The sequence below is a fragment of the Carassius carassius genome, chromosome 49, assembly GCF_963082965.1.
Source record: "Carassius carassius chromosome 49, fCarCar2.1, whole genome shotgun sequence".
NCBI lineage: Eukaryota > Metazoa > Chordata > Actinopteri > Cypriniformes > Cyprinidae > Carassius > Carassius carassius.
The window spans coordinates 6,127,112-6,152,466 of record NC_081803.1 but is presented as its reverse complement, the minus strand read 5'-3'; the positions used below and the strand labels follow the sequence as shown (position 1 = coordinate 6,152,466).

General features: G+C 38.0%; 1 protein-coding gene and 1 long non-coding RNA gene across 3 annotated transcripts; both read right to left on the bottom strand.

Moving 5' to 3' along the window:
• Positions 1 to 494: 494 nt before the first annotated feature.
• Positions 495 to 19,369, bottom strand: ppp2r2ab (protein phosphatase 2, regulatory subunit B, alpha b). 2 transcript variants are annotated; one of them, XM_059544483.1, is made up of 11 exons: positions 19,231 to 19,369; positions 17,846 to 17,966; positions 16,509 to 16,586; positions 13,058 to 13,155; positions 12,802 to 12,967; positions 11,442 to 11,554; positions 10,954 to 11,131; positions 10,648 to 10,812; positions 10,334 to 10,503; positions 8,571 to 8,662; positions 495 to 1,748 (listed from the first exon to the last, which is right to left on the bottom strand). In XM_059544483.1, the coding sequence occupies exons 2-11, from the start codon at positions 17,850 to 17,852 to the stop codon at positions 1,469 to 1,471; spliced, it is 1,347 nt and encodes a 448-aa protein (XP_059400466.1). In that variant the 5' UTR covers positions 17,853 to 17,966; positions 19,231 to 19,369; the 3' UTR covers positions 495 to 1,468. The 2 variants fall into 2 exon arrangements, with proteins under 2 accessions (XP_059400466.1, XP_059400465.1); XM_059544482.1 differs by having other exon boundaries at positions 19,129 to 19,313.
• Positions 19,370 to 20,124: 755 nt separating this feature from the next.
• Positions 20,125 to 23,700, bottom strand: LOC132132786 (uncharacterized). The gene is made up of 2 exons (XR_009429083.1): positions 23,577 to 23,700; positions 20,125 to 20,351 (listed from the first exon to the last, which is right to left on the bottom strand). It is a non-coding gene; the product is annotated as an uncharacterized LOC132132786 (long non-coding RNA).
• Between the last annotated feature and the right edge of the window lie 1,655 nt (positions 23,701 to 25,355).

Sequence of the window (25,355 nt, the reverse complement as noted above, 5' to 3'; positions counted from 1 at the left end):
CAGGTTTTACATCCGGTAGTTGCCGCTTGCTCGCTCTCATTGGCTATTGCGGGCATCACGTCAGAGGCAGCCCGATCTGGAGTCGTATATATCAAACATGTTTGAGTTTGGCGATGCTCCGTCTTGATCAGGACGAGTTAAATAATCGTAATGACACCACACAATAGAGGATTTTGCGACAAGCATCGAATTGGGCCACAACACAAGAATATTTCTGCCTTCACCATGCATTTTATTTTAAAAAGTTTAATCCAGTATTAAAAAGATCTGATCAATGTTCTTGATCTATCAGGAGCTTATACATTAGAAAGAGCGCATTTGGCACTAAAATGTTGGAGCAACACTTAAATTCACCATTTATCTAAATGGTCAACTGCAGAACATCCCTTATGGTTCTCAAAATCCTTTCATATCCTATATTAGTTTGACAACACTAATGCTTTTCAGTTTTGTACAAGGCATGCTTTGCATATTCAAAGAAGACACAACTCCCATTTAATTGTTTGTTCCATTTATAAATACCATTTTGATATCATAATCTCTATAATCTTTCTCAATTTGTAACTCTTGAGATAGAGAGAGAGTGTAGACAGAAATCGGGCATGGATCACAAAGGAAAATAAACCCTGTAAGGCTGAATGACTCGTACATGAGCGAGCAGTCCAACTGGAGTGTATGTACTTGAACAAGTGTAGATGTTATATTACTACAGCAAACACGGCAATGCCGTCTATGCCACTAAAAGGAAAAAGAAATAGGAGAACAGGAAAAGCTCTTTGGACCAATGTGATGGCGGGTATGAGTGTGTGGATATCTGAAAAGAAACAGCCTAAACCTTTTGTGGCTGTAATGGAGTGTAACAGGACAGTATGAAATGTAATGAGTGAAGAACTAAAAAAAAAAATTCAACATTAAAAAAAATTAAAACAAAATTAAACCCAACTAAAAACATGGCATTTTCTCTGATCAGATTAAAAACAATTACAATGGCACAAACAACATATGGAGGATTAAAGGACACAGGGACACATCCACATGAGTTCAAATTAGTTTTTATACAGACACCTTGAATAAACCAAAGCCAAAACAAAACAAAAAAACAACAAAAAAAAATGTATAGTTGAAATCTGTCAGAGATTGCCGCACAATTCATCCCTAGGCTTGTGGGTAATGGGAAAAGGGACGGAGGGTACAGACAGGTTGGCACAACATCACCAGAGCAAGGCGCGTGTCATGGTGCCACAGAGGCCGAGGCCAGTGTGCGCTCTTCTCCAGACCAGTCTGAACCAGTTTTCTCAGTATTGGCTTCCACTAGTTGGCTCGCCTAGTTCATTCTGTCCTGGAGTAGGCCAAGGTTGGTTATGTGATGATGGTAGCTGTCACAGAAATTATTTTTGCTAGTTCTTTTTTTTAATTTTCACATAGAGAGAGAGAGGTTGAGAGGTTTCCTTTCCCCATGACGACCGTATTAGTTCACTTTTTCCTGGAAGATGTAGAGGTTGTTGGTGGTTGCCACAGCAATGATATTTTCCTGCGGGTGCCAGGCGGTGTGTAGGATCTTCTTGTTGAAGTCCAGGCTGTCTACGCTGATCTCATCCTTCTTTCGCTTGCCGCCTGCGCAAACTCTACGAGGCTTCAGCAGCTGCCGGGGCTTGCAGCTCTCGCGCGAAGCCTCCAGGGTGACGTCCCGCCGCTGGGTGCGGTCCAACATTCGGAAAAAGTTGTTGTAGGATCCAGTCATCACAACACTGGGACAAAATAATAGTTATTCTTATATATATATATATCAGTTATTCAGGGAGGCAATACTTGAATCTGACACAGTTAATAAAACCTCACTATAAAAAAGATAAATGCAAGTTTAATTTGGGATGCACGATATTGGATTTTTGCCGATATCCGATATGCTGATATTTTTCCAACTAATTCTGGTCGATAGCCGATGCAGATATATTTTCTTTTGTTTGGAAACACCACCAAGTCTCTTCTGAACAGAGATTATAAACAAATGATTTTATATTAAAAAAACATTATACACATTAATTAATAAATCTGTATACACACACACACACACACACACACACACACACACCTGTTCATCAATTTGCACAAGCTACCAGTAACTGCTCCCAAAAAATTCAAGCCATTAATGTTTGCCTATAAATCCACCACTGGCTCTGCACCCCTTTGCCTAAATTTATTACTTCAGAGTTATGTGCCCGCAAGAAGCTTGCATTCTGCAAGTGATCAACACATTATTGTGCTATCTCAAAGAGACACAAAAGCAAGAGCAGCTGAGTCCTTAGCCATATTCAAGAAATGACTAAAAACACATCTGTTCCATCTTTGACCTTCTAATGCTAGCACTTTCTATTCTATTTAAATTCTACTTTGTCTTTTTTATAAAAAAAAAATAGCATTCTATTTTTTTTCTTTTCTAGCTACTTGTTTTCCTTTGTGTGTCTGTGTGTGTGTATATACACACACACACACACACACACACACACACACACACACACCTTATATAAATATATATACCTTGCTATGTGTACTGCGTTAGGCTAACTGAAACTTGTGATTTGCACTTACATATTGTTGCTCTTTTGTTAGTTTTGATTGCTTCTATTTTGTGGTCGACCGATATAATCACAAAGGCCGATATTTTCTTCAAATCGGCTGATAAGTTTTTCTGCTTGGCTTATGTGTTCGAGGAGGGACTTTTTGATGGTGCACCGGACTTTTATTTTAACGGCACTGAAAAAGACAGCACCTGAGCACACACAGTTCACATTCTTTCTCGTTCGCTGTCTTTGTCAACAGTTCTGTCTAATATGGATAGAAGTCTGTCTAATAATCAGACAGAATGGGTAAACAAAGGAATTAATGTTTACAAAAAGTATTGTAATGATTGCTTTTATATTATTAGTAATAGAAAGGCAAACCTTATAATACTTTCTCGTTTGACGTCAACATTTAGCAAATACACATTTATATAATTTAAACAAATATTTGAACGACTAATGAACATTAAATATCACAAACTTAGTCGAATCCAACTGTGAGATCTTGTGAAGTGTGCGTTTTTATCCAGCATGATCGCAAGTGTGACGGTCGGTCCGTGTGAATTGAATGGTTTACATTTAAACTCGTGATTTCAATTTATGCTGTGCTTTATGCATTTGCCCACTGTCATATTCATGTCATTTTCTCTGTGGTGTATCTAAAATGAGTGTTACCCTGGCTTTATTTGAAAAATATGTTAAATTCACATCTAAACTTATATATATGTATTGTATATTTTGTATATTGTCTGTATATATATATCATACATATATCGTTTTTTTTTTTTTTGAAAAGTAAATTTTTGGCCAATGAAGCTTTTAGCAATTGTAGATAAAATTCATCGGATCACTCTACACAATAATCTAAAAACAATGCGAATAGACTTGTGCTGGTATTCAGTAATGCAATATATCGCAGTAGTGAATATGCACAATATTGTTATCATGGGCACTTTTAAATACCATGAATAATTATATATTACTTATTATTCCGAATGCATTTTAAGAATACTTTTCCGATCAACTGGTCAAAAAGCACAACACTGCTGTATGCTGCTTGAAAGACACGCGTGCGCTCTGCTGTAAACAAGCACACATGAGAAGCACATTTGGTCAGACGTCAGAGACGCTCTGAATGAAAGCACATCCACTCTCTGACAGCAGATGGTGCTAAACTGTAGAAAATGCAGCCTTTGCCCTGGAAACGTACTTGGTTACTAACGTAACCTCGGTTCCCTGAAATACAGGAAAGAGTACTGCGTCGAAGAAGCTTATGGAAAAACAATTTTTTTCTCCTGAACTGAAGCCTCATTCAATCACGCAGTGAAACTGCACAGCCATTGGTTCATGCGGTGTTATTAAAACAAACCAGTGGCTCGGCAGCATTCAGGTTACTTCAACTGAAGCGACGACTGAGTAGCCTGTAGCCTTTTAGCATGGCAAAGAACGCAGTACTCGTTACCGTATTTCAGTGAACCGAGGTTACGTTAGTAACCGAGTATGTTCCCTTTCAATACTTCACTCATACTGCGTCGAAGACGCTTATGGGAACCCAGTTCAATCACGCCATGCTAAGAAGGGGGGTCGACCAACGCAATCATACTTGATCTGTGATACCAAGATATGACGATAGCAACTAGGAGCAGAATAAGCTCAATGAGGTTACGTCTGGCCTAGCCTGATCATCCCGTGTTCGTATTGCCTCAGTACAAAAGGGACCGAGTGCATACGAGTAGAGTTTGAGTCTTGGGCAAAGAATGGCCAAGAGCATGCGAATGAGGAACAAAAAAGTGACCTTTACACAGAAAGTACCCTAGCATGAAGTGCTGGGATGTCTAGATTATAAAATCTAGCAAATGTGGACGGCGAGTTCCAACTAGCCGCCGCATAAATTTCTGCGATAGTCACACCACTAGACCATGCCCGGGATGAAGACACTGCTCTCGTCGAATGGGCTCTTACTCCAATTGGGCTTAGCAGGCCCAAAGAAGAGTAGGCTAGCTGGATTGGGTCCACAATCCACTTAACAAGCCTTTGCTTTGAGACCGGTAACCCTCTGGCGTGGTTTCCAAAGCATATAAAGAGCTGCTCTGATCGCCTTATCGGCGCAGAACGCTCTATGTAGACTTTAAAGATGAATCTGTAAAGCTGATTCATCTCTCGATCGTCCTCTGTGTTTTGTAATGCAGAGAGAGTGACCACTTGTGCTCTGAAAGGTGTGGAGAGCACCTTTGGTACATAGCCATGCCTTGGTTTCAGGACGACCTTCGAGTCATTAGGCCCGAATTCTAGGCAATTAGGGCTTATCGAGAGTGCTTGCAAATCGCCCACACGCTTAACAGACGCTAGTGCCAACAGCAGAGCGGTCTTTAGCGACAGGGCCTTAAGGCCTATGGACTGTAGTGGTTCAAAGGGGGCCCTCTTTAGGGCTCTCTGTACCGTGGGCAGGTCCCATGAAGGGACAGTGGGAGGGCAAGGCAGATAAAGCCTTCTGGCACCTCTCATAAATCGGACGACTAAGTCATTTCTGCCCACCGACTAGCCTGAAATAAGGGCGTGTGACACTGCTATAGTTGCTACGTAGACCTTGAGCGTGGAGGGGGATCGTCCTTTCTCCAAGAGTTCTTGTAAAAATGACAGTATCACTGATACGTCACAGGAGGTCGGGTCGCTTTCATCCTGTTGCTTTAATCCCCTGCCCCGCCTTTTCTTCCTTGCCGGCTCATAGGAGGAAGAAAACGGAAGGGCGCGAAGAGTGAGATCGCTCTCTGAAAAGAAAGCGATTCGCGAGCACAGAAAGGCAATATTCATGTTCTTGCAATGAGAACAGGAATTCCCCGTGAGCGCTGCATCAGCATCACTGTTTCCCCAAGCACGCAACACACTCGCTGTGCCTGTCATCAGCATGCAGAGGGGCTCTGCACAAGCTGCAATAATGAGACGGCATTTGAAACAATGCCGTAGAAAAGGCTCTTTTAGAGAAATTTGCTCTTTCAATCTCTCTCTGTCTCTCGCCGGATGTTTGCAGCGGGGACCGGCAGTCGTGTTCCAGTGCGAGGGGTGTCAACGGCGAGCAGTTCAGTGGAGATCAGCGAAGCGATGTGACGTCGTCGCTGAAGGAGAAGAAATCTGAATTCCTGTGGCGAAGCGGGCAATATATAGCCAGATCCCCCGCCCATTTTGGCGGGCTTCGCTGCCATAGGTTCGTGCAGCACCGCTGCCAAGCCATTGGTTTGTTTTAATAACAATGCACGAACCAATGGCCATGCAGTTTCACCGCGTGATTGAATAAGGCTTCAGTTCAGGAGTTTTTCCATAAGCATCTTCGACACAGTACGAGTGAAGTATTGAAAGGGAACCCCAGAAATAAAGCAGCTGCATTACTTTTTAAAATGTATTTATATATACATACACACACACACACACACACTATATGGTGTTCATCACAGTGCCAAATACTTAAATATTTAAACTTAAGGCTATTTATTTACTTATTTTTACATTTTAATCTGGACTGCAACATGACCTAGATATTGTTTGAAAGTGTTTTGTTTCTTTATTGTTCGTTCACACTTTACATTAGGGCATTAGTTAACAAACTGCCAATTAATAATTCTTCTGAACATTCATTAATCTTAGGTATGCCAATATTTAATAACATGTTAAAATTGAAAGTTGCAACGGTGTTATTTAATGAACTAACATGACCTAAGACCTATAACTTCTCTAGTAAATGTACCTATTGCTCATTGTGAATGTTAATGCATTAGCTAAGGTTAACTAATGAGATCTTATTGTAAAGTGATACCTATTGGTCTTTATAGTTCTTTTGCACTTTAATCGGTTTAAAACATTTAACTTTATATATTTTTCTTTACTGCTTTATTGTATTTAAATGTTCAGTTATTTTTGTTATAAGAAAAAGAGATTAAATCTGTAATACTGTATTATGAACACTTTTCTGAAACGAATTTTCAATACCATGATAAAAGCATAAGCAATTTATTCGCAGCATGAAAATTGGATACCGACATATCCCAAAATGCGAACAAACACAACAGCTTAAGCAGCACACTTTGCAATACACAAAATGTATGTCACTGCCAAAACTTTTGGCCATGACTGTAGGCTAGTAGGAAAATTGCAGATTTCTAGGAATGGTACGGGATGGCTGGCTAGTAGTCCAGTTATAGACCTGATTGTTGTTAGTGACTAATTTAGTAGAGGAGGAGTATGTTCAACAGAACTGACATGCCTTCATGACATGCTAACCCAATCTTCCATTGACCAGCATTTAGTCTGTCTGAGAGTGATTAGAGGTTCCCTCCAGATAAGAGCCAGTCTGGGCCCCAATAGAGAGTCACGCAGGCTCAGTAGCCACTCTAAATGTTGACTGCCACCTTACACTGACTGACTGAATTTGAAAATTAAATTGAAAATTAGCCTTCATTACAGAAGTACCTACACTAACTCATACTTCATCTTTTAACTACAAACTGTTGTTTAAATGCTGCTGCACAGAAGAGAAGACAATGCTGAATAAAGTCGTAGTTTTTGCTATTTTTGGACCAAAATGTATTTTCGATGCTTCAAAAAATTCTAACTGACCCTCTGATGTCACATGGACTACTTTGAAGATGTTTTTCTTACCTTTCTGGACATGGACAGTAGAACGTTCACACAGCTTCAATGGAGGGACTGAGAGCTCTCGGACTAAATCTAAAATATCTTTAACATGAGGGTGAGTCGTTAATGACATAATTTTGTTTTTTTTGGGTGAACTATTCCTTTAAGCAATTTTGAGCGTGGCATGGTTGTTGGTGCCAGACAGGCCGGTCTGAGTATTTCACAATCTGCTCGGTTACTGGGATTTTCACGCACAACCATTTCTAGGGTTTACAAAGAATGGTGTGAAAAGGGAAAAACATCCAGTATGTGGCAGTCCTGTGGGCGACAATGCCTTGTTGATGCTAGAGGTCAGAGGAGAATGGGCCGACTGATTCAAGCTGATAGAAGAGCAACTTTGACTGAAATAACCACTCGTTACAACCGAGGTATGCAGCAAAGCATTTGTGAAGCCACAACATGCACAACCTTGAGGCGGATGGGCTACAACAGCAGAAGACCCCACCAGGTACCACTCATCTCCACTACAAATAGGAAAAAGAGGCTACAATTTGCACAAGCTCACCAAAATTTGACAGTTGAAGACTGGAAAAATGTTGCCTGGTCTGATGAGTCTCGATTTCTGTTAAGACATTGAGATGGTAGAGTCAGAATTTGGCGTAAACAGAATGAGATGATGGATCCATCATGCCTTGTTACCACTGTGTAGGCTGGTGGTGGTGGTGTAATGGTGTGGGGGATGTTTTCTTGGCACACTTTAGGCCCCTTAGTGCCAAATTGGGCATGGTTTAAATGCCACGGCCTACCTGAGCATTGTTTCTGACCATGTCCATCCCTTTATGACCACCATGTACCCATCCTCTAATGGCTACTTCCAGCAGGATAATGCACCATGTCACAAAGCTTGAATCATTTCAAATTGGTTTCTTGAAAATGACAATGAGTTCACTGTACTAAAATGGCCCCCACAGTCACCAGATCTCAACCCAATAGAGCATCTTTGGGATGTGGTGGAACGGGAGCTTCGTGCCCTGGATGTGCATCCCACAACTCTCCATCAACTGAAAGATGCTATCCTATCAATATGGGCCAACATTCCTAAAGAATGCTTTCAGCACCTTGTTGAATCAATGCCACGTAGAATTAAGGCAATTCTGAAGGCGAAAGGGGGTCAAACATATATATATATATATATATGTGTGTGTGTGTATGTATAAAAAATTTGGTATCGGAATCGGCCATGAAAAATCATGATCAGTGCATCACTAATCATAATTAAGACTTTCTTGTACCATTTAAGACTTTTTATGGCCTTAAATTTGATACAACTAAATTTAAGGACTCATGAAAACTCTAACAATACAGACTTGCAAAGGGTCTAACCTGTCATTTCCGTTCCAGCAGCATTCGAATTTGTCAAAGATGCAGTCGTTCTCATAGAGAGAGCACAACTTACTCCTGAGGTACTCGTGAACCTGTGGAAGACAAACACAAAACACTCTAATCTCCAGTAATAAATGTCACTGCTGTGTCATGGGCAATGAATCTACCTGATGCTCACGTACTGTAAAATCAATTTATATTTATCACACTAAACATATCGATTACATTCAATGGTGAAAAGAGTTGGCTGTACTGACTAGAAAGTATGTGTTTACATACACACAGAGCTTGACATTAACTTTTTGTCTCACCAGCCACTGTGTCTAGTGGTTTTTCCAAAATTACTAGCCACTCAGCATTTTCACTGGCCACAATTTTGTTGTTGGGAAATAACGTTTTATGATTAAAGTTAACTTCTGCACAGTAACATTTACTTAAATTGTTTTCCAATTCATTTTTGCCTATATAAGGGCATTTTTTCTAACTTTATTAAATGTGTGAGTAATATTTCATTTAAAAAAATGGAAACATCTGATGTCAATGGCATTTAGATGCATTTACACAGAGTGTTTAATGAAGCTGAAATGTAGCATGAATGCATTTATACTGCAAAATTACAACTGCATAAATAAATGTAACCAGAGTTTTAAATCAGATATTTAATATACAAATATGAAATGTTGTTAAAAAAAAAGTGAGTCATTGAGGCGTTCATTCATATGATTCATTCAGACAGCTGACTCATTCAAGAATGAAGCAAGTGCCTTTCTTTATGAATGGGCTATAATCATTGACTCAATTCATGCTATGATCTTGGTTTGGAATTTTAACCAAAACCAAACAGACCAAAATAGGTCAACACATGACAATACTGTGTCTAAAATGTAAGTGATTTAATATTAACTACTCGTTTGAACTCTTGCATAAAATTCATTGACAAATTTGCAATCTTGGTTTTCAGGGAAAACTGCACTGTCTTGATCATTTGACCCTGTTTAAGTAGGCTATATCATATGTTATAAATATAAAAGCTATGTTTTTACCACACTATGATTCTTCTGTGTGCAGTTGTTCATTTGTTTTGATTTTTCCACGAGATTCTCTCATATACAGACAGGCTATGTGACCCTTAACTGACAACATTGTTACTGTCAATGCATTATCCATAATAAATCGCTGTTTACAATGAACGTAATAAAATCAGAATCATTCTTGCCAAAATTTTGGCATTTCCCTAGTTAGATCTTTTAATTGGGTTAGTTGTCCAGTTGGGCAAGTAAACTTCTCTTTCAGTCAGTCCACCTCTTTGGACAAGAAATTGTGAACAGCTGCAAAATCACTAAATTAATTAAATAAGGATTTACTTTATTATTATTTTTTAGATGACTTATCCCTTTAATGTTTTTTTTTATTAACATGGTAATATAAAATTATTATATATATTTTTTTTAAATGAAATAAAATAAAAAAATACTATAAATAAACAAAAACTGCCAGCAGATGGATGCAAATGTCTTAATGAGTAAGTAATTTAGTCATTCATTCAACAGCGGATTCATTCAGGAATGAAGTAAATGTTTATGAATGGGCCATTAAATCATGGTTCACCAGATCTGTTCAAAACGCAGATTCATTCAGAAATTGTGTGAAGCTTGGAGACGCACAACAGCCATGATGTAGCTTTATAGGTAATATTATCATTGGAAAAACTGAGCAAAAACAAGATCGCTGTAGCTAGCTACCCTATCCATTTATGAACCCACCTGGTATGTCTCAACGGGTCGATTCTCCATGTTGATGTCCCAGATTTTGACAGACAGGTAGTCTCTTGTCATCATGTAGCGGCCATTGTGACTAAACTTCACGTCTGAGATGGAGGAAATAATTTCAGAAAAGAACGAGCGGTTGCTGGGGTCCTCAGGCTCCTCGAACACTAAATAAAGAATAGGAGAAAGCAACGTGCTTTACAAACACCTTTATATGACTAAGACACGACACAGTATATGCTATTTAGAAAACAACAAAATACGAAGCTTCATTGGATTAAGTGGCAAATATGATGGCTCATATAACTCACATTTAGAGTGCTTGTCACAAAGTGCTGATGCACGCATGTCACACAGGCGGATAGTGCCTTTGCTGCTGCTGTAGACAAACGTGTTACATTGGTGAGGGTGGAACTCTGCGGCTGTAATCACCTCCGTCAGCTCCTCCATGTTGGCTGGTTTTATGTCCACAATGTCTGACGCGGAGTTAAAGCCACACAACATTGCTGAACTGACACAGAGAGATTTCAACATGAAATTCACAACCCAAATCAACACAACACCCAACAACTCCTATACATCCTCCAAAATAATTCCCAATACACTTTATAGGATACTGAAGCTGCGGTCTGTGATCTCTAAGTGCCAGAGGTTGATGCGCAGGTCGTCTGCCGACAGATAGGTCTCGTTGTCACTGTTGACTGAGATGGAGTTGATGTGGTAGGTGTGGGCGTTGGCAAAGACTCGCCTTGGACTGGCCTCCACCATGAGATCCATGGGCCTGAATACTGGCACCTGCACATGGAGTTCACATGCGTATTTGCCATTTCAGCCAAACTTAACTGTTTTTATGAATATATAACCGTTATGGAGAGCAAAAACATAAACGGAGAGCAAATATACACAACCTTTCAAAGTTTAGAGTTTGAGTGTTCCTGTGGCTGAAGTGGTAGAGCATTTTGTTAACAGCGCAAGGTTGTGGGTTCGCTTCCCAGGGAACACGTTAGGTAAAAAATGTTAGCCTGAATGCACTGTAAGTCGCCTTGGATAAATGCGTCTGCTAAATGCATAAATTTAATTTTACAAATGTTTGTGCATGACTCACCCGCAGAGTTGTGATGGTAGCAGCATCTCTGTAGCGGCCATCCTCCTCTTTAAGATTGTATCCCTCTGGTCTCTTGTCACGTTCACTGATCTTCCACAACTTTATAGTTTTATCTGCAAATAGAAAGTACAGAATAACGTCACCTCCTAATGCAGGATCAGCCTACTGACTCATGCTAAAAAATTATGTGAGCCACAAAAAAACCCCAAACCTATTTCCATGTGTAATAAGAGGTAGTGTGACTGGCATAACGAATCCAGCTGACAGTTCACCAAATTCTGAAAACATCTGAATCTGAACTCTTCAGTATGAGCAGAAGATCAGCACTCTGTTTATTCAAGAGTCTTAAATACACACCGGTTGCATAACATGTAGAAGTGTTCGTATTTTTAGACAGCATGAAGACGCATCAGTGAGTCAGGGAAAAAAATCTTAAGAATCAGCAGAGCTCACATCAACTCACAGAAGTTATTTTATGCATCTCCAGTTGAAAATATGGAGGAATCGGTACTGACTGTATTACAACAGTCTTTATAGTGCTAAACTTTTAAACCCATAGGACCAAAAGAAGTAACCCCAGAGATTTCTATTAATTGTTTAACATTTCAATTAATAAAATAATAATCTGAAAATGAATCCCAGAATGAATTGCCGTATAAATAAATTATTCATTAGCTTGTGTTACAAGATGGCTATTTTGCGGGTTGCAGAGATTTAAAATTAAAGGTAATATAAAACCATATATAATAAATAAATAAAAATAATAATAAATAAAAGCTTTGTGTTGCTAATTGGTCAATTGTTAGCAAAAAAAATAAATAAATAAAATAAAATACAAAATTTAAAATTTAATAAAACTGTAGTTGTCCTAACACCAATTTATTCAGTGAACTAGACAGACAAACAAACATTTCATATTTTTAATGAACTGAATGAATTAATAATAACTTAATTTTTTTGTGAACCACAGTAATGTAACATCTTGGAATTTTCTGCATTTGGTGGCTATTTTCAGCAAACACTAATTTGCAATAATTTTAATAATTTAACATTCACTTATATATTTTTAAACTTACAGCAATAATAATGAATAATAAATGTAATATACATTTTTATGTCTAATTAAAAAATCATAATTTTTTTTTTACTTCTTTTAGATTATTTTATAAACTACATATTTCTTTTTTTTTTGAGAATTTTAGAACTAGATTGACATCTTTTTTATATCTAATAAGTCCCAAGCATTTCTATTATGAACGTTACGTATTCATCCCCATCCTTCAGTAAAATCTCAAAATCTGATTCGTCTGCGTGATTGCGCTAACAGTAAGACTCCACAGAGCCCCACTGCTCTACTAACCATTTGTGGACAACAAAAATTGTGCAGCGTTTTTTTGTGGTAGCCAGCGGATCTTGTTAATCTTTTCCTCTATTTCCAAGCTCTTCAGGTAGTCGAATTCAGGCTCGTGGCTCTGAAACGTGCTGTAAACATTGTATTCACTACGGCACTGTGGCTGACTCTTGTTCTGGAAAAGGAAAAGCACATTTTTGTGAGAAAGACATAAGTGGGAATGAAAGCAGATTTAATGTTACTATGAATTCGCCTGAACCTTTACCTCGGTCTCTTGCTGGAAGATGACAACTCGACCGCCTTTATCCCCTGTGGCTAGCAGCTCCCCTGAGTGGTTGAACTCCACAGTAGAGATGATGTCGGCTGTAGACGGGCAGAAACAGACATACACACATCTGTCAGATACAGATACATACAACAGACTGACCTCAACAGCCACTGGGATCTTGCCCAAAACACCCACAGCAGTCATAACTGAATGTGTGATTTGCTTCAAACATATTTCGCCTCAAAAGTCAGAGAGACACTGACTGACTCAACAAGATGAATCTTTAAATAAAAAAGGAACTGCAACCCAGATTTCTGCTACAATATATGCTCCTGAGACAGATGTCTCAGTCATCGATGAGCTGTAGACCGCCTCACACCAATTTAACCCTTTATAAACCAGTAGAGCAGAAGAATGCAGGAGAAAAGAAGCAAGCAAAGGCCCCTTTGTGTAATCTGACCTCCCTGAGGGCCAAAACTGAAACAAATTCACTGAATCGGGCCAGAAGACTCTGAAAAGAAGCCAGTAAAACACAAACTGAAGACTTAAGGTATAACCGTTATAATCCTATTCTAGCTAAAGAACAGTTCCTTTTGTTAACCGTTAACAATAAAAATGGATCGATGGATTTAAACATAGAAAAATGTGTTAAGCAGAGCTGAAAGTACTGCGTTACTGGCAGTACAAAGCACCATCAAATTAGCCAAAGTATTTATGAGCTGCAAGATTAAATCATTTGAACAAATCGGCTCTCTTTAATTGTCTGTTTTAATAAACCGATTCAAAAATGACATTCGTGTTAAGGGTGCATACTAAACTTCCAGCAGATACTGATAAGCCAATAATTTTTCTCATGGGACAGCTAAAAACTGATAAATGCTTATGCACAGTTAAACAATATCAACTGTCAACTACATATACATACATATATATATATATATATATTGCGGGCCGCCACAATATCAAAACTGACCACCACAAATAAATTTTTCAAAAGGCTTTGACTTAGTTAAATAAACATGTGCACTGCAAGTTTCAAAATAAAAAACCGCCGCGGGTGTTTTTATATCACTGTATTTCAGAAGAAAAACCAAATGTTTTCCGAAAATTTTCAATGTCATTTTCATTCCATCTTGCAAGTAAAGCCTGATAAATCAGTGTTTGTTAGCTCAGCGCTGCTTTGTATACAGCCGTTACCACAGAAACCTCTATCCCTCCAGCTCTAATAGCGCCTCCATCTGGCAGAAAATTATTTGCATATTTATATAAGGGGGTGGGGGAGTGCCGCCCCAAATATTGTGTAAGGCTGTGGGAAACACTGTGTATAATACACACACACACACACACACACACACACACAGTGTTCGCAGTGAACTACGGCTCTGTTTAGTAAATGCTGCTCCATCTGAGAGCATGTGGAAATACCACGTTTTTACTCCAAACTCACTTCATAAGGACAGTCGTATAAACCGTATATTGCTGTAGTCGTGTGTTTATTAGTCACGTTGAACCAATGAAAGCAGTTAAATCTTCTGTTTATTCAGCTGCAGCAAATAAACGTTTTTTGGATTTTCCGTGTGAGAGCGACCTCTGGCCTTCAGATGGACATTATTTACTTCTGATCACAGAACTGTGCTCGACTAAAAGATCAGCATGATCATCGCAACATCTGCCTAATCGCGATTTATTGCCTTTGTGATTAAACTTTAATCGTGCGCTCTACAGGCCTATAACCAATATGTTACTGATATATTTAGTTTGAAAAAATTTGTTGACTGTTTGGTTCAAACCCTTTCGGATAATTTTAAATCTGCACAAGACATACTTCATAATGAAGGCAATTCCTTTAACTTCATAACCAAGTCCTTTTATACTGAATAATCCCAGTTGTGCAATTCAATCAAAATGCAAAACAAGAAAAAAATACAAAAATTACTGTATAACCATCAACATTAATAGAGTTCGGGATTCACAATCAGATTTGGCATAAACATGCTTCTAACTCAGAAATCAAGTTACAGACTTATAAAACGGAGCCTTAAGCACATTTCACAGTTAAGCTAATATAGGCACAACACTCTGCATTGTGAAGAATGCAACATGCATTTGAGCTTGAATGTCTGAAATCAGCCGATTGACTGGTAGAGACAAAGAGTCTGGTGAACTAAAGGTCATATAATCCAGCACACAGTCTCTGACTTGACATCCTGCTGTTGACAGGAAACCAGACCAAAACGTCAAGCTGTTTGCCTTCACCATTGACTAGCACTATTAATAAGCATGACAATACACATACTAATCTATAGCATTTTATAGTGCCCTACAAAACTGCACTTTAAATCCCTGGATGATACACTAAATGAAAACACAAAGTCTGGATTGTCAGACTCTTCATGCAATCCAAAATCAATTCCTCACGTAGCAGGAGGAATGGGAAAATCTGACTGAATGCTGGGGGACAATATAACAATCTAAAAAATGCCTACAGCTTTTTATTTGTTCTAGAAAAACATTTATGGCGCTTTTCCACTGCGTGGTACGACTCGGCTCGGTATGGCTCAGGACGGCTCGACTCAGCTCGGTTTGCGTCTCCACTGCAGTTTAGTATCGCTTTAGAGTGGGCGGGATTATTCACGTCAGTATTGTTGCTCCGCCTCTACTGCCGCGACTCATGAAAAACATTTTCATTCCGCGTCGCCCCATCAAGCTCTCGCTGGATCCACTCCTCTGATATCAATGCGAGGAAATCTGTACTTCCTCAACAGACAACGAAATACCCATCTTTGAGTTGTTCAAAAAAGTTGCATTTGCCCCTTCGTTGGCTGTGCTGATTTCAATCTAGCAGTTCTTTTGTGTTTGTGTCGAAAGTTCAGTGACGCAGGTAGTGATGATTCTCACTGGCCAATCAGTGATCAGCAGAGTTTACACGTCACGTTATGGTAATGGTACGGTTCATTTGGAACCTCAAACGAAGTGATACTAAAAAAGTACCAGGTACCAGTGGAAACCCCACCAAAAGTGAACCGTACCAAGCCGTACCATGCAGTGGAAAAGCCCCATTAGATTTTCCACAAAGATTTACAAAAAAAGTCTTCATTAAAGAGTTATAAGCAATGAGCCAAATCAACCAGCTACGAGGTGAATCACAACATTACGACCTTTGACATGAAGCAAAAAAGTATTTGAAAATCAGACAAAGGTATAAGACTGTCTACCTAAAGGCACTAAAAAAGGAAAGAACTACAATCCCATGAATCCCTGCAAATGACAATCAAATTAAAAACAATGCTGAATTATAAAACTTTTCATTTAAAGTAGTTATTTCTATAGAAAAAAATGATTTTACATTTACTAAGACCCACTTGATTATGCAGAGCTCACCACAACTCAAAGATTGGTGTAATCTGCCTGCTCTTGATAGGAAGAGATTATTCAGACAGGAACTCACCTTCAGCTACGTCATCATCGATCGCCCCTTTCACTTGTGAAAAGCACCACTGCACATCGTTTCCCCCGCCTCCGGCTCCTGAAACCATAAAAGCCAATTAAAGTTTATTGCAGCCCACAATTAATTTTTTTTTTTTTACATTGGACATTGCTGGGAAAGATACTACTGAAGCTTTCGAAATACTTTGGAACTTTTAATTTGCTAACATCCTCTTCATATTTTATTTGATTTAAAAATCATCTTTCCATATAAAAAAAACAACAACAACAAGAGTATAGCATACTACAAGAAAGATGGTAATGACGTGCAGTAAGGAAAAAATGCTACATCACACAAAAAAGAAATCAATGCTAAAATACTGTCTACAGCCACAATAATCCCTATAAAATTTAAAGGACATCTCTTGCATCATGTTTTAATGAGAGCGGAGAAACGGGCTGGGGCAAACCCCGAGCGGCTGTTTGAGGAGGCGCCAAAATGGTTGGGTTTGTTCTCGAGACAAGCTTCTGAACTCTTGTGGGGTTTTTTTCCCTACATGCATTCGGTAGTCCTGATATATATATATATATATATATATATATATATATATATATATATATATATATAGTGTGTGTTTAACAAATCACTACACCTATTATCGTCAGTAAATGCGTGTGTAGAGGGTTGATTTTTTTTTTTCAATCAGTGCCATATAAGTGCATCCCTTAACAACTGATCTGATTTGTTTTCTGTTAATAATAATTCTACACAAGTCTGATGGTTTAAAGTTTCAGAAGCAGGAACACACTGGGGTTTTTCATTGCTCATGACTCTGCAGATGCCGGTTACAGATCGCTAACGTTACTTTAACGGAGGTGATGTAAAGAGGCCGAGATGTCCAGCAGATCTACACACCAGGCCAGGTGATGCATGCACACAGAGGACGAGAAGCAGGACACGTTATCCAACGCCGATTCAATTTTACAACAAACATATTAAAAACCCCGTAGAGACCGCGCATCCCCGCTAACGAATGATGAGTGAGTTCAGCCGGACAGATTTCCGCGCAAATGCAGCTCATCGCTGAAATACCCAGATCACAGAGGGGCATCAGTAATCAAATGATTGTCCAATGTCCAATTATAAATAAAGCCCGATAGAAATCAGTTTTGCCGATTTGCTGGCTAACGGGAGGGAAACGAGGCAGATAGGAAGCTAGGCTACTGTCAGCGGATCAGCAACATCGACGATGCTTCAACACAACCGCTGCGCTCACTCAAACAAACAGAAGCTGTTGCTACAGCAAGACTGATTTAATACAACCCTTGCTCGAGCAGATCCTAAACTTGTCAAGTTACCTGCCATGGCGAGAGCGGCGATGTCGGACCCTAGTCTTGATCAGCAGTGTGAAGCCAGCGAACAGAAGATTTCCAAGAGAGTCGCCGAGAACGCAGTTTTTCAAAATAAAAGCGCTTGATACTGTGAAAAAAATGGAACAGAAAAACATTTCATAACATAGAACTAGATTTATTAATAAAAATGAGTGGTTATCATATTAACAGATAGATTTCCTGCATTCTATGAATTAGTCAAGCATGTAAACACAAGTAGGTAAGGAAACCAAACGGACAAATGTCCTGTGTTTCTCCTGTTCACAGGGAACCGATCCCATTCATTATTCTGCAAATCTTTGGATTTTTTTTTTTCAAAAGTTTTTCAGGTGGATCTTCCGTTCACATGCATTCGTAAATTATAAATCTTCATAATGCAATGTTTCTTTACTGTCTACTGTACTTGTGTATCCATGCATTTCATTTAATATTGCTGATGTTTTAGCAGCCAGCGGGGATGATACATTATTTTCCAAAGTTTTAAAATTAGTGGTAAATGATACTGAAATATCGATACTGGTGAACATAAACGATGCTAAAGAGCTTTGTCTGACAGACATTTATAGTTATCAGTTTTAACTGCCACAGTGCAGTGGAGCAATGCCCATTTTATTATATCTAAAGATGCTTGATACTTAAAGATGCATGATGACTAGATGTTCCTTTTTTATAATAATAATAATAATAATATTATATATATATATATATATATATATATATATAAAACTTAAATGATACTTAAAAACTTACACAATTGGATTCACAGTATAAAATATAAAAAAATGAGAATTAAATAATAAATGACTTCATTATTTGGTCTGCCTTAAATCTAATAATTATTTACAAATCTATAATTAATAAACTAAATTGAGATCTTGAAACTGGTGAGTGTAAACCAACTTAATTTTAAAGTGTTTACATTTTTGTTTATATTATTAACAAATAACTGATGTACTATATAAAACGGATTTACACCATTTAAAAAATAAAATATTTATGTTCCATTACATTCAAATGAAACACATTTGTTTTTGTTATTCACCTTTGTTTTGACATTGTTTTATGTCACAATTATAACAATATAGGTTGTTAAGTAATTCTCTAACGTATTAATATATAACATGTAGGAATATTACAACTTATAACGTTGTGTATATTAAACTTTATTAAAAGCTTATTTTCACTCTAACTGTATTTTGAAGGAAAATCACGCTCTCAGGCCCCGCTATTACGTCACTTCCGGCTCTTACCTTCGCTTGCTGCTGCTAGTGTTTGGTATCAGAACTGTCCAGATAACTTTGGCGGATTTATTTTATTGCAAACAGTTCGTCTGGGTTTGGACCAAGACGGACCTCGGAAAGAAGATCTTGTCGGTAGTCCTTTCGTTCACTCGTAAATCTTAGACCCTGAGGTTTTCTTCCTTCAGCCCTCTCTCCTCACAGCTCCATCCTCCTACACCTCTCTCAAAATTCAAAATGGCGCAACCCCGCCCTGTAGTGACGCCATTCGCATTGGCCATTCATGACTGGATGCTGAGGACTATGACGTAACCATAGGACGTAACCACGCTGATTTTGGGGAGGCTGCAGACCTGGAGCAGGCAGCTGTAGCCCAGGCAGGTTAACGCCCCTGTTGTTCCTGATGCGTCCAGTAGAGGGAGAAGGATACACGGCGATATATACATGATATTAACCATATTTAGCCCATCAGACATAGAGTGTTATCATATAGATCATCAATGAAATATTTATTTAATATTGATTTATGCTTTAGTGTTCACTGTTGGTCGTCATACAGGAAAATAACAGTGTCCCACAAAGCATTTTATAAAGACAAACACAATTCACCCTTTTCTAAAATCCCAAGGCCCATTTATCCATCTGAGAAGAAAGAGACAACTTGTAAAACAATTTTATTTATTAACACCATTTATTAAAAAAGTGAACTAGGATGACTCCCGTTGGTGATTCTCTTTTAATTGTTGTTCAGTCCCGTCACTGTTTGACTGTTTAATCTAAATTGAATGGAGTGTTTAGCATGGTGTAAACGGCATACTGTTGACATTATATGCCATATGAATGTGGCAATCGTTTCTTAGCGGAGGACCTAAAGATGTCTCTGTGCCGGTCATCTCTAAAACCAGGCTTTGATACTATACAGAGAGACTAGATGGAGGATCTCTCTTCAGAGTTGCTTCAGTGCCCTTTAGGGATGCATAAGCAATGGTTATGGCCAGGAGGTATAATTGACAATCCATTTCACATTTGCATTATCTTTGCCTTATGATATTGGGATAAAATCACCCTCCGTAAACCAGCATAAAAGAACAATCCCTCCAAACCACAAAGTTTAATAATTACTATATTCTTATGAGCTACACCATGTCAAATCTTACACATTGCAGATAATGATTTGGGCCGGTGGCTTGTGTTCATGCAGGAAACATAAGTGCATCCTTCATGAAAGCAGTATCCTAAAAACACAAATAACACTAATAAAGAATACCTTTTATTTTACTTCTGACTTATGGTAGATGTCAATTAGTATGCCTTATGCATTCAGCACTCACTGGAGAGTAGGTTAGAGGACTGTGGCAATAACATGCATGTTGGCAGTGTGCATGTCTTTGACCTGTGAAAGAAACATTAAGCTGACTACTATATGCCATTCAAATATGAAATGATGAAACTCTCTATAACATCCCAAATAAAATACAGCTGATATAAAATAATGTGCTCAAACCTCTTCATACTTGAGTTTCATGCAGGTATTTCCAATCTGCAGGAGAAACAATCAAGATAGCTAGCGCACACACACACAAGTCTAAGCTCATTAAATAAAGAAAACTTTTATTGCAATAAAATTTAATTGTTGTAAAATTTTATTTATAATAGATTAATAATGAATAAGAGGTATGTTAAATAATCACTAAATATCGTTGCAACATTTATAGTTAAATGATTAGCTAAGAGTTGATGTCAATTAATTTTTAATATGTTAATAGGTTGGTCTATAAATGTACTTATTATATTCAGATTATATATATATATATATATATATATATATATATATATATATATATATATATATATATATGAAGAGATATATATTTGCCCCACACAAAGAGAACAGATACAAGGAATACAAGTAACTGTGTGTGTGTGTGTGTGTGTGTGTGTGTGTGTCAGTGTGTTTAAAACAACATTTTGATTTAAAAAGTTGTACTGGTTGGTTTCATTCATGACTATCATTGTTTTTATTCTCTTTATATTATTATATATGATCATTTTTTATTATTATTACTATTACTACTACTACTATGTTTTTTATTATTATTATTTAAGAAACTGAAATAGAAAAAAAATGTATGCACAACTTAGTATATAAGCAGTAGTTTGCAGGTGTATATGACACACACTTGGATGACCAATTGAGCTCTTTCTATTCAGAACATCTTTTAAATCACATATCAACATACATATGGACATGTGATTACAAAGAATAAAAGATTACAGATTCATGCCATGCGCCAAAACGGTGCATTCTGAAGAATGTGCTGGTAAACATAACAAGAACATGTTAACAGATGGTTGCATTGCCCATCCAACAGACTTTTTGTCCGTGTTGCTCTAAAACTTTTAACAAATGAGTACAGCACGGATGCATTGAACAACTAGCAGCAGGTGGCAGTCTTGCACCATCAAAACACTTCAGTATTGATCCACCCTTGATGAACAGTGAGCAGGTTTCTCTCACAGACCATAAACTATTGCATTATTTCCTCAAAACTGATTTCAGATCAGTCTAAATGGATAAGCGCTGCCAATAATGGCCTTATAAAAGTAGAAAAGCATTAGATGCAACCAGGAAGAAGGGCATCATCATTTCGCCTTCTCGTGTGATGGTGGCTAAAATCGAATACACTTCACTACTGATATTTGCAATAGGTTTAGCACCGAAGTTTAAAGATATGAGAAGACAAACAGTCTGGGTGCTACCAGCAGACTATAGAGGGCAGTGCATTTGGCATTCACATGCTCTTGGAACGGTCTCTGGTGTTGACAGACTTTTGAGGGACGGCGGTTTAATTACAGTGTGAAGAGGCATGCTCACACATGAGTGCCAGACCTTGAGGACACTCGGGCTGCCAGGGCTCCGAACTTGACCACTGCAGTAATCCATTCCAGAGAGAAGCTTCCTCCACTGAGGAAGATCTGCTCTGACTGCCCTTGCTGCAGTGTGCCAGAGCCGAGCTTTTTCTAAATAGCCCTGAAACATTTCATGTGGCGGGTTTCAGAGAGCTGTGATGAGCAACCGTGAGCTTTTTAAATGAGCACTTTCAATACTGATAGCCTTTTAACTTGCAGATACCATGCCAGTCGAGGTTATCATGGTTTTGCATTTTCAGTATGACTCTAACTAGTTACATTACTGATCGTGTCATGTGATAATGACATGTGGGAACACTATCTATGATTAAGATTGAGGTTGAGATCGAATGATGAGATGGCTTTATCTGATAAATTAATAAATCAGTCAATTTTTTTATAGTATATTAAAGAATGGAGTTGTATTTTAACAATAGAATCTTTAAGTGAAATCTGTGATGCTTTTAAATTCATTTTACAGTATTACACCTTTTTTGTTTTGTTTTATTTCAGTTTCATGATTGCTTTTCAAAACCAAGCTTCATTTGAAACTTCAGTAATAACCCTGGTGCCAGTGAGAGATGCTCATCACTGTCCACATTCACAAGTGTCATGCTCAGAAAGATGCTCAGCAGAATGTCTTGTGGTTGACTGTGTGCTTGTGTTGAAACTCATTTGGTGATAAGAATGTCCTTCTTTCAGTAGCAGATACCATTTAGATCACAATTAACATAGGTTTTAATTAAGTAAACAATCCTGTAATTGAGTAATGGTTGAACTGGTTTATCTCTCAAGGAAAGTTTGAGGCTCCGTCCACATTAACCCAGATTTAATCCAAAATTTTCTCCATCCACATACATTTTTTTTTCTCCAACACTTTACACTGACACATCTGAAAATGCTTAAATCATCTTGCCGCCCATGTGTAAAAAGTCATAAACTCTCACTGAGAAGATGATACTGAGAGACCAGTCGCTATTCTTCAGTTATCAACAAAATATCCCACCAGTCCAGGTCATACTCTAAATCAAGATTCCAGGTGTGGTCTAAAACGCATTTGTTATCATCTTTTTCCACAGGACAGCAACTGTGAGTAAATATTCTGTCATCTATGAAGAAATGTAATGTGAAGACTCTAAGAAGGAACATTTATCTTCAGAAGCATTATTAAAGTGAATAGCAGGCACAAGGCCAATACAACCAATAGATATTTATAGGGACAATATGCGTCACATGACTAAACAGGATGCAAAAAAACAGGTGACTTTGTAAATTAGCATAATTTGTAATTAACATGTCCAATGAAAGATTGTTCATTTTTGGTTGTACTGTCCCTTTAAATTTCAGAATTTAAGTTTTAAGAACAGTCATTTTTGAAAATGATGATTAATAACCAATGAAAAATCACACATATTCAGTGCTATCCCTGTAAGGTTCCTTTGAGGATGTGGAGATGTGGGGTCTTATGGCCCTTCATTATTCCTCATTAAGACCTGTCTATGAGGACCATTAAGCAGACAAAAAGATAATCACCTCCCTAGAGTACTGACCTCTTTATGCTTCTGTTAAGGGTTAAACAGAAAAGCCATCTCGATTGTAGTGTGGTCCACTTCCACAAAAACCATCCACAGTATTAAGTCTGGATTCTGACACATCATTAATTTTGTTTATGAGAAGACCAACACTTCCTCCAAGCTCACAGCCTGTGTGAAAACAGACAAATTGGCTTTTACATGTAACAATAAAGGTGAAGGTGAGTTTCCCGATTAAACGATCAAATCAGACATGACAAATCTGAAAGTATTATATGGTTTGTTACCAGCAGGTGTTTAATTAGAGCACTACAACTTGACATCTGGAATGGCCATTATGCGATATATAAACATAGTCATCACAATGGCGCTATATTAGTAACAAGCCATGTGTTTTTTGACATTCTAATTAGCAAACACCTGTGAATAGGCTACTGCGTGTTTTATTCAGTAAGATTCTAGTATATCATTTCATGACATATGGAAGCGTTTCCACAATACGTAGTAGATTTATAGGGACGTTTGTGGTATCCACTCTAAATAACACAAAGCATTTATATCATCATAGATCACTGAACAAAGAGATGTCAGGTAAAGATAACATGGCTGCTGGCATGTACCACTCCGGTGTGCGTCACTTCATATTTTAAGACGTGATTCATCGCCTCCACCTCCTCACCTCTCTTTTCATTTCGGCTCCTCTGTGTCGGTTTGGCCTCAGGGCTCGGCAGGAGAACAGCCCTTGATCGTTTTACCTTCACAGGATTTTCCTTCTTTAACATCAGCTTCCCACAGCTCATTACAAGGGCTGTACTTTGCCGTCTCGAGAGGCCGAGTGGAGTTTCCAGAAGGCCTATTAGCGCAAGCCTCCCCTCTCTTTTTTTAAGCTCATTCACTGTTATATTTCACCCGCTAGTGAGCAAGTGTTTCAGCTTCATTACGAAGCATCGCTCATTTCCGTACTCTAGAGTGTTGCACATCTTGATGCTGATTTTTTTTTTAATGGGGACAGCAGCACTCTGGAGATCTTTAATCAGAGGGAAAAATCATCCTTTAATGTGATGTTCAATATTCGAGCATGGCGTCAAATTATCACAGTACATCTCATGCAAGATAATAATCTCACACTCTGTATTCATAGTTAACTTGGATTACCTTGAATTAGACATGGACAAAAACCATTATATCTGCCTGCACAGACACTTGAATAATAATATGCATTAGCTGCAATGATGCATAGTTGTTAGGTACAGCCACAAATAACTGGATTAAGTGTTATTTAGGAGGAATAGTTCTGGAAAACCCTTTCTCCCAAATACGTTGCACTAAAATCATTTTAACTTCTCAGAGGACGTCTGAAGAGGCAAACGTATAGCTACAAAAGGTCAGTTGTGTTCCGGGCAGAACTGATATTGGAAATGTCTTTTAAAATCCAGGTCAGTCCCTTGAAATTACAGTTGTTGTTTTTTTATTCGCTTTGGTACCGTTTTCTCAAGGTGTATATTTTTAAAACTCTTAGTACAAAAATCCAAACTGATCACACTTGTAACACCACTCGTCATTCTTTGAAAAACTGATCTCATGCTTTCATTATAATTACACATATTTTCATCCACACAATCATTTTTTCATTCAAAACATAAGATCATTGTAATATTGAGAACACTTGATTTCAATTTAGTTCTTTTAAAAATCAGTTAGTTCATTCAAGAGCAAAAAATTCAAGATGGATGTTTCAAATCATCTTTTTTTTTGCTGAAATAATTACAGTAACACAGGCAATAATTGTCACGTTAG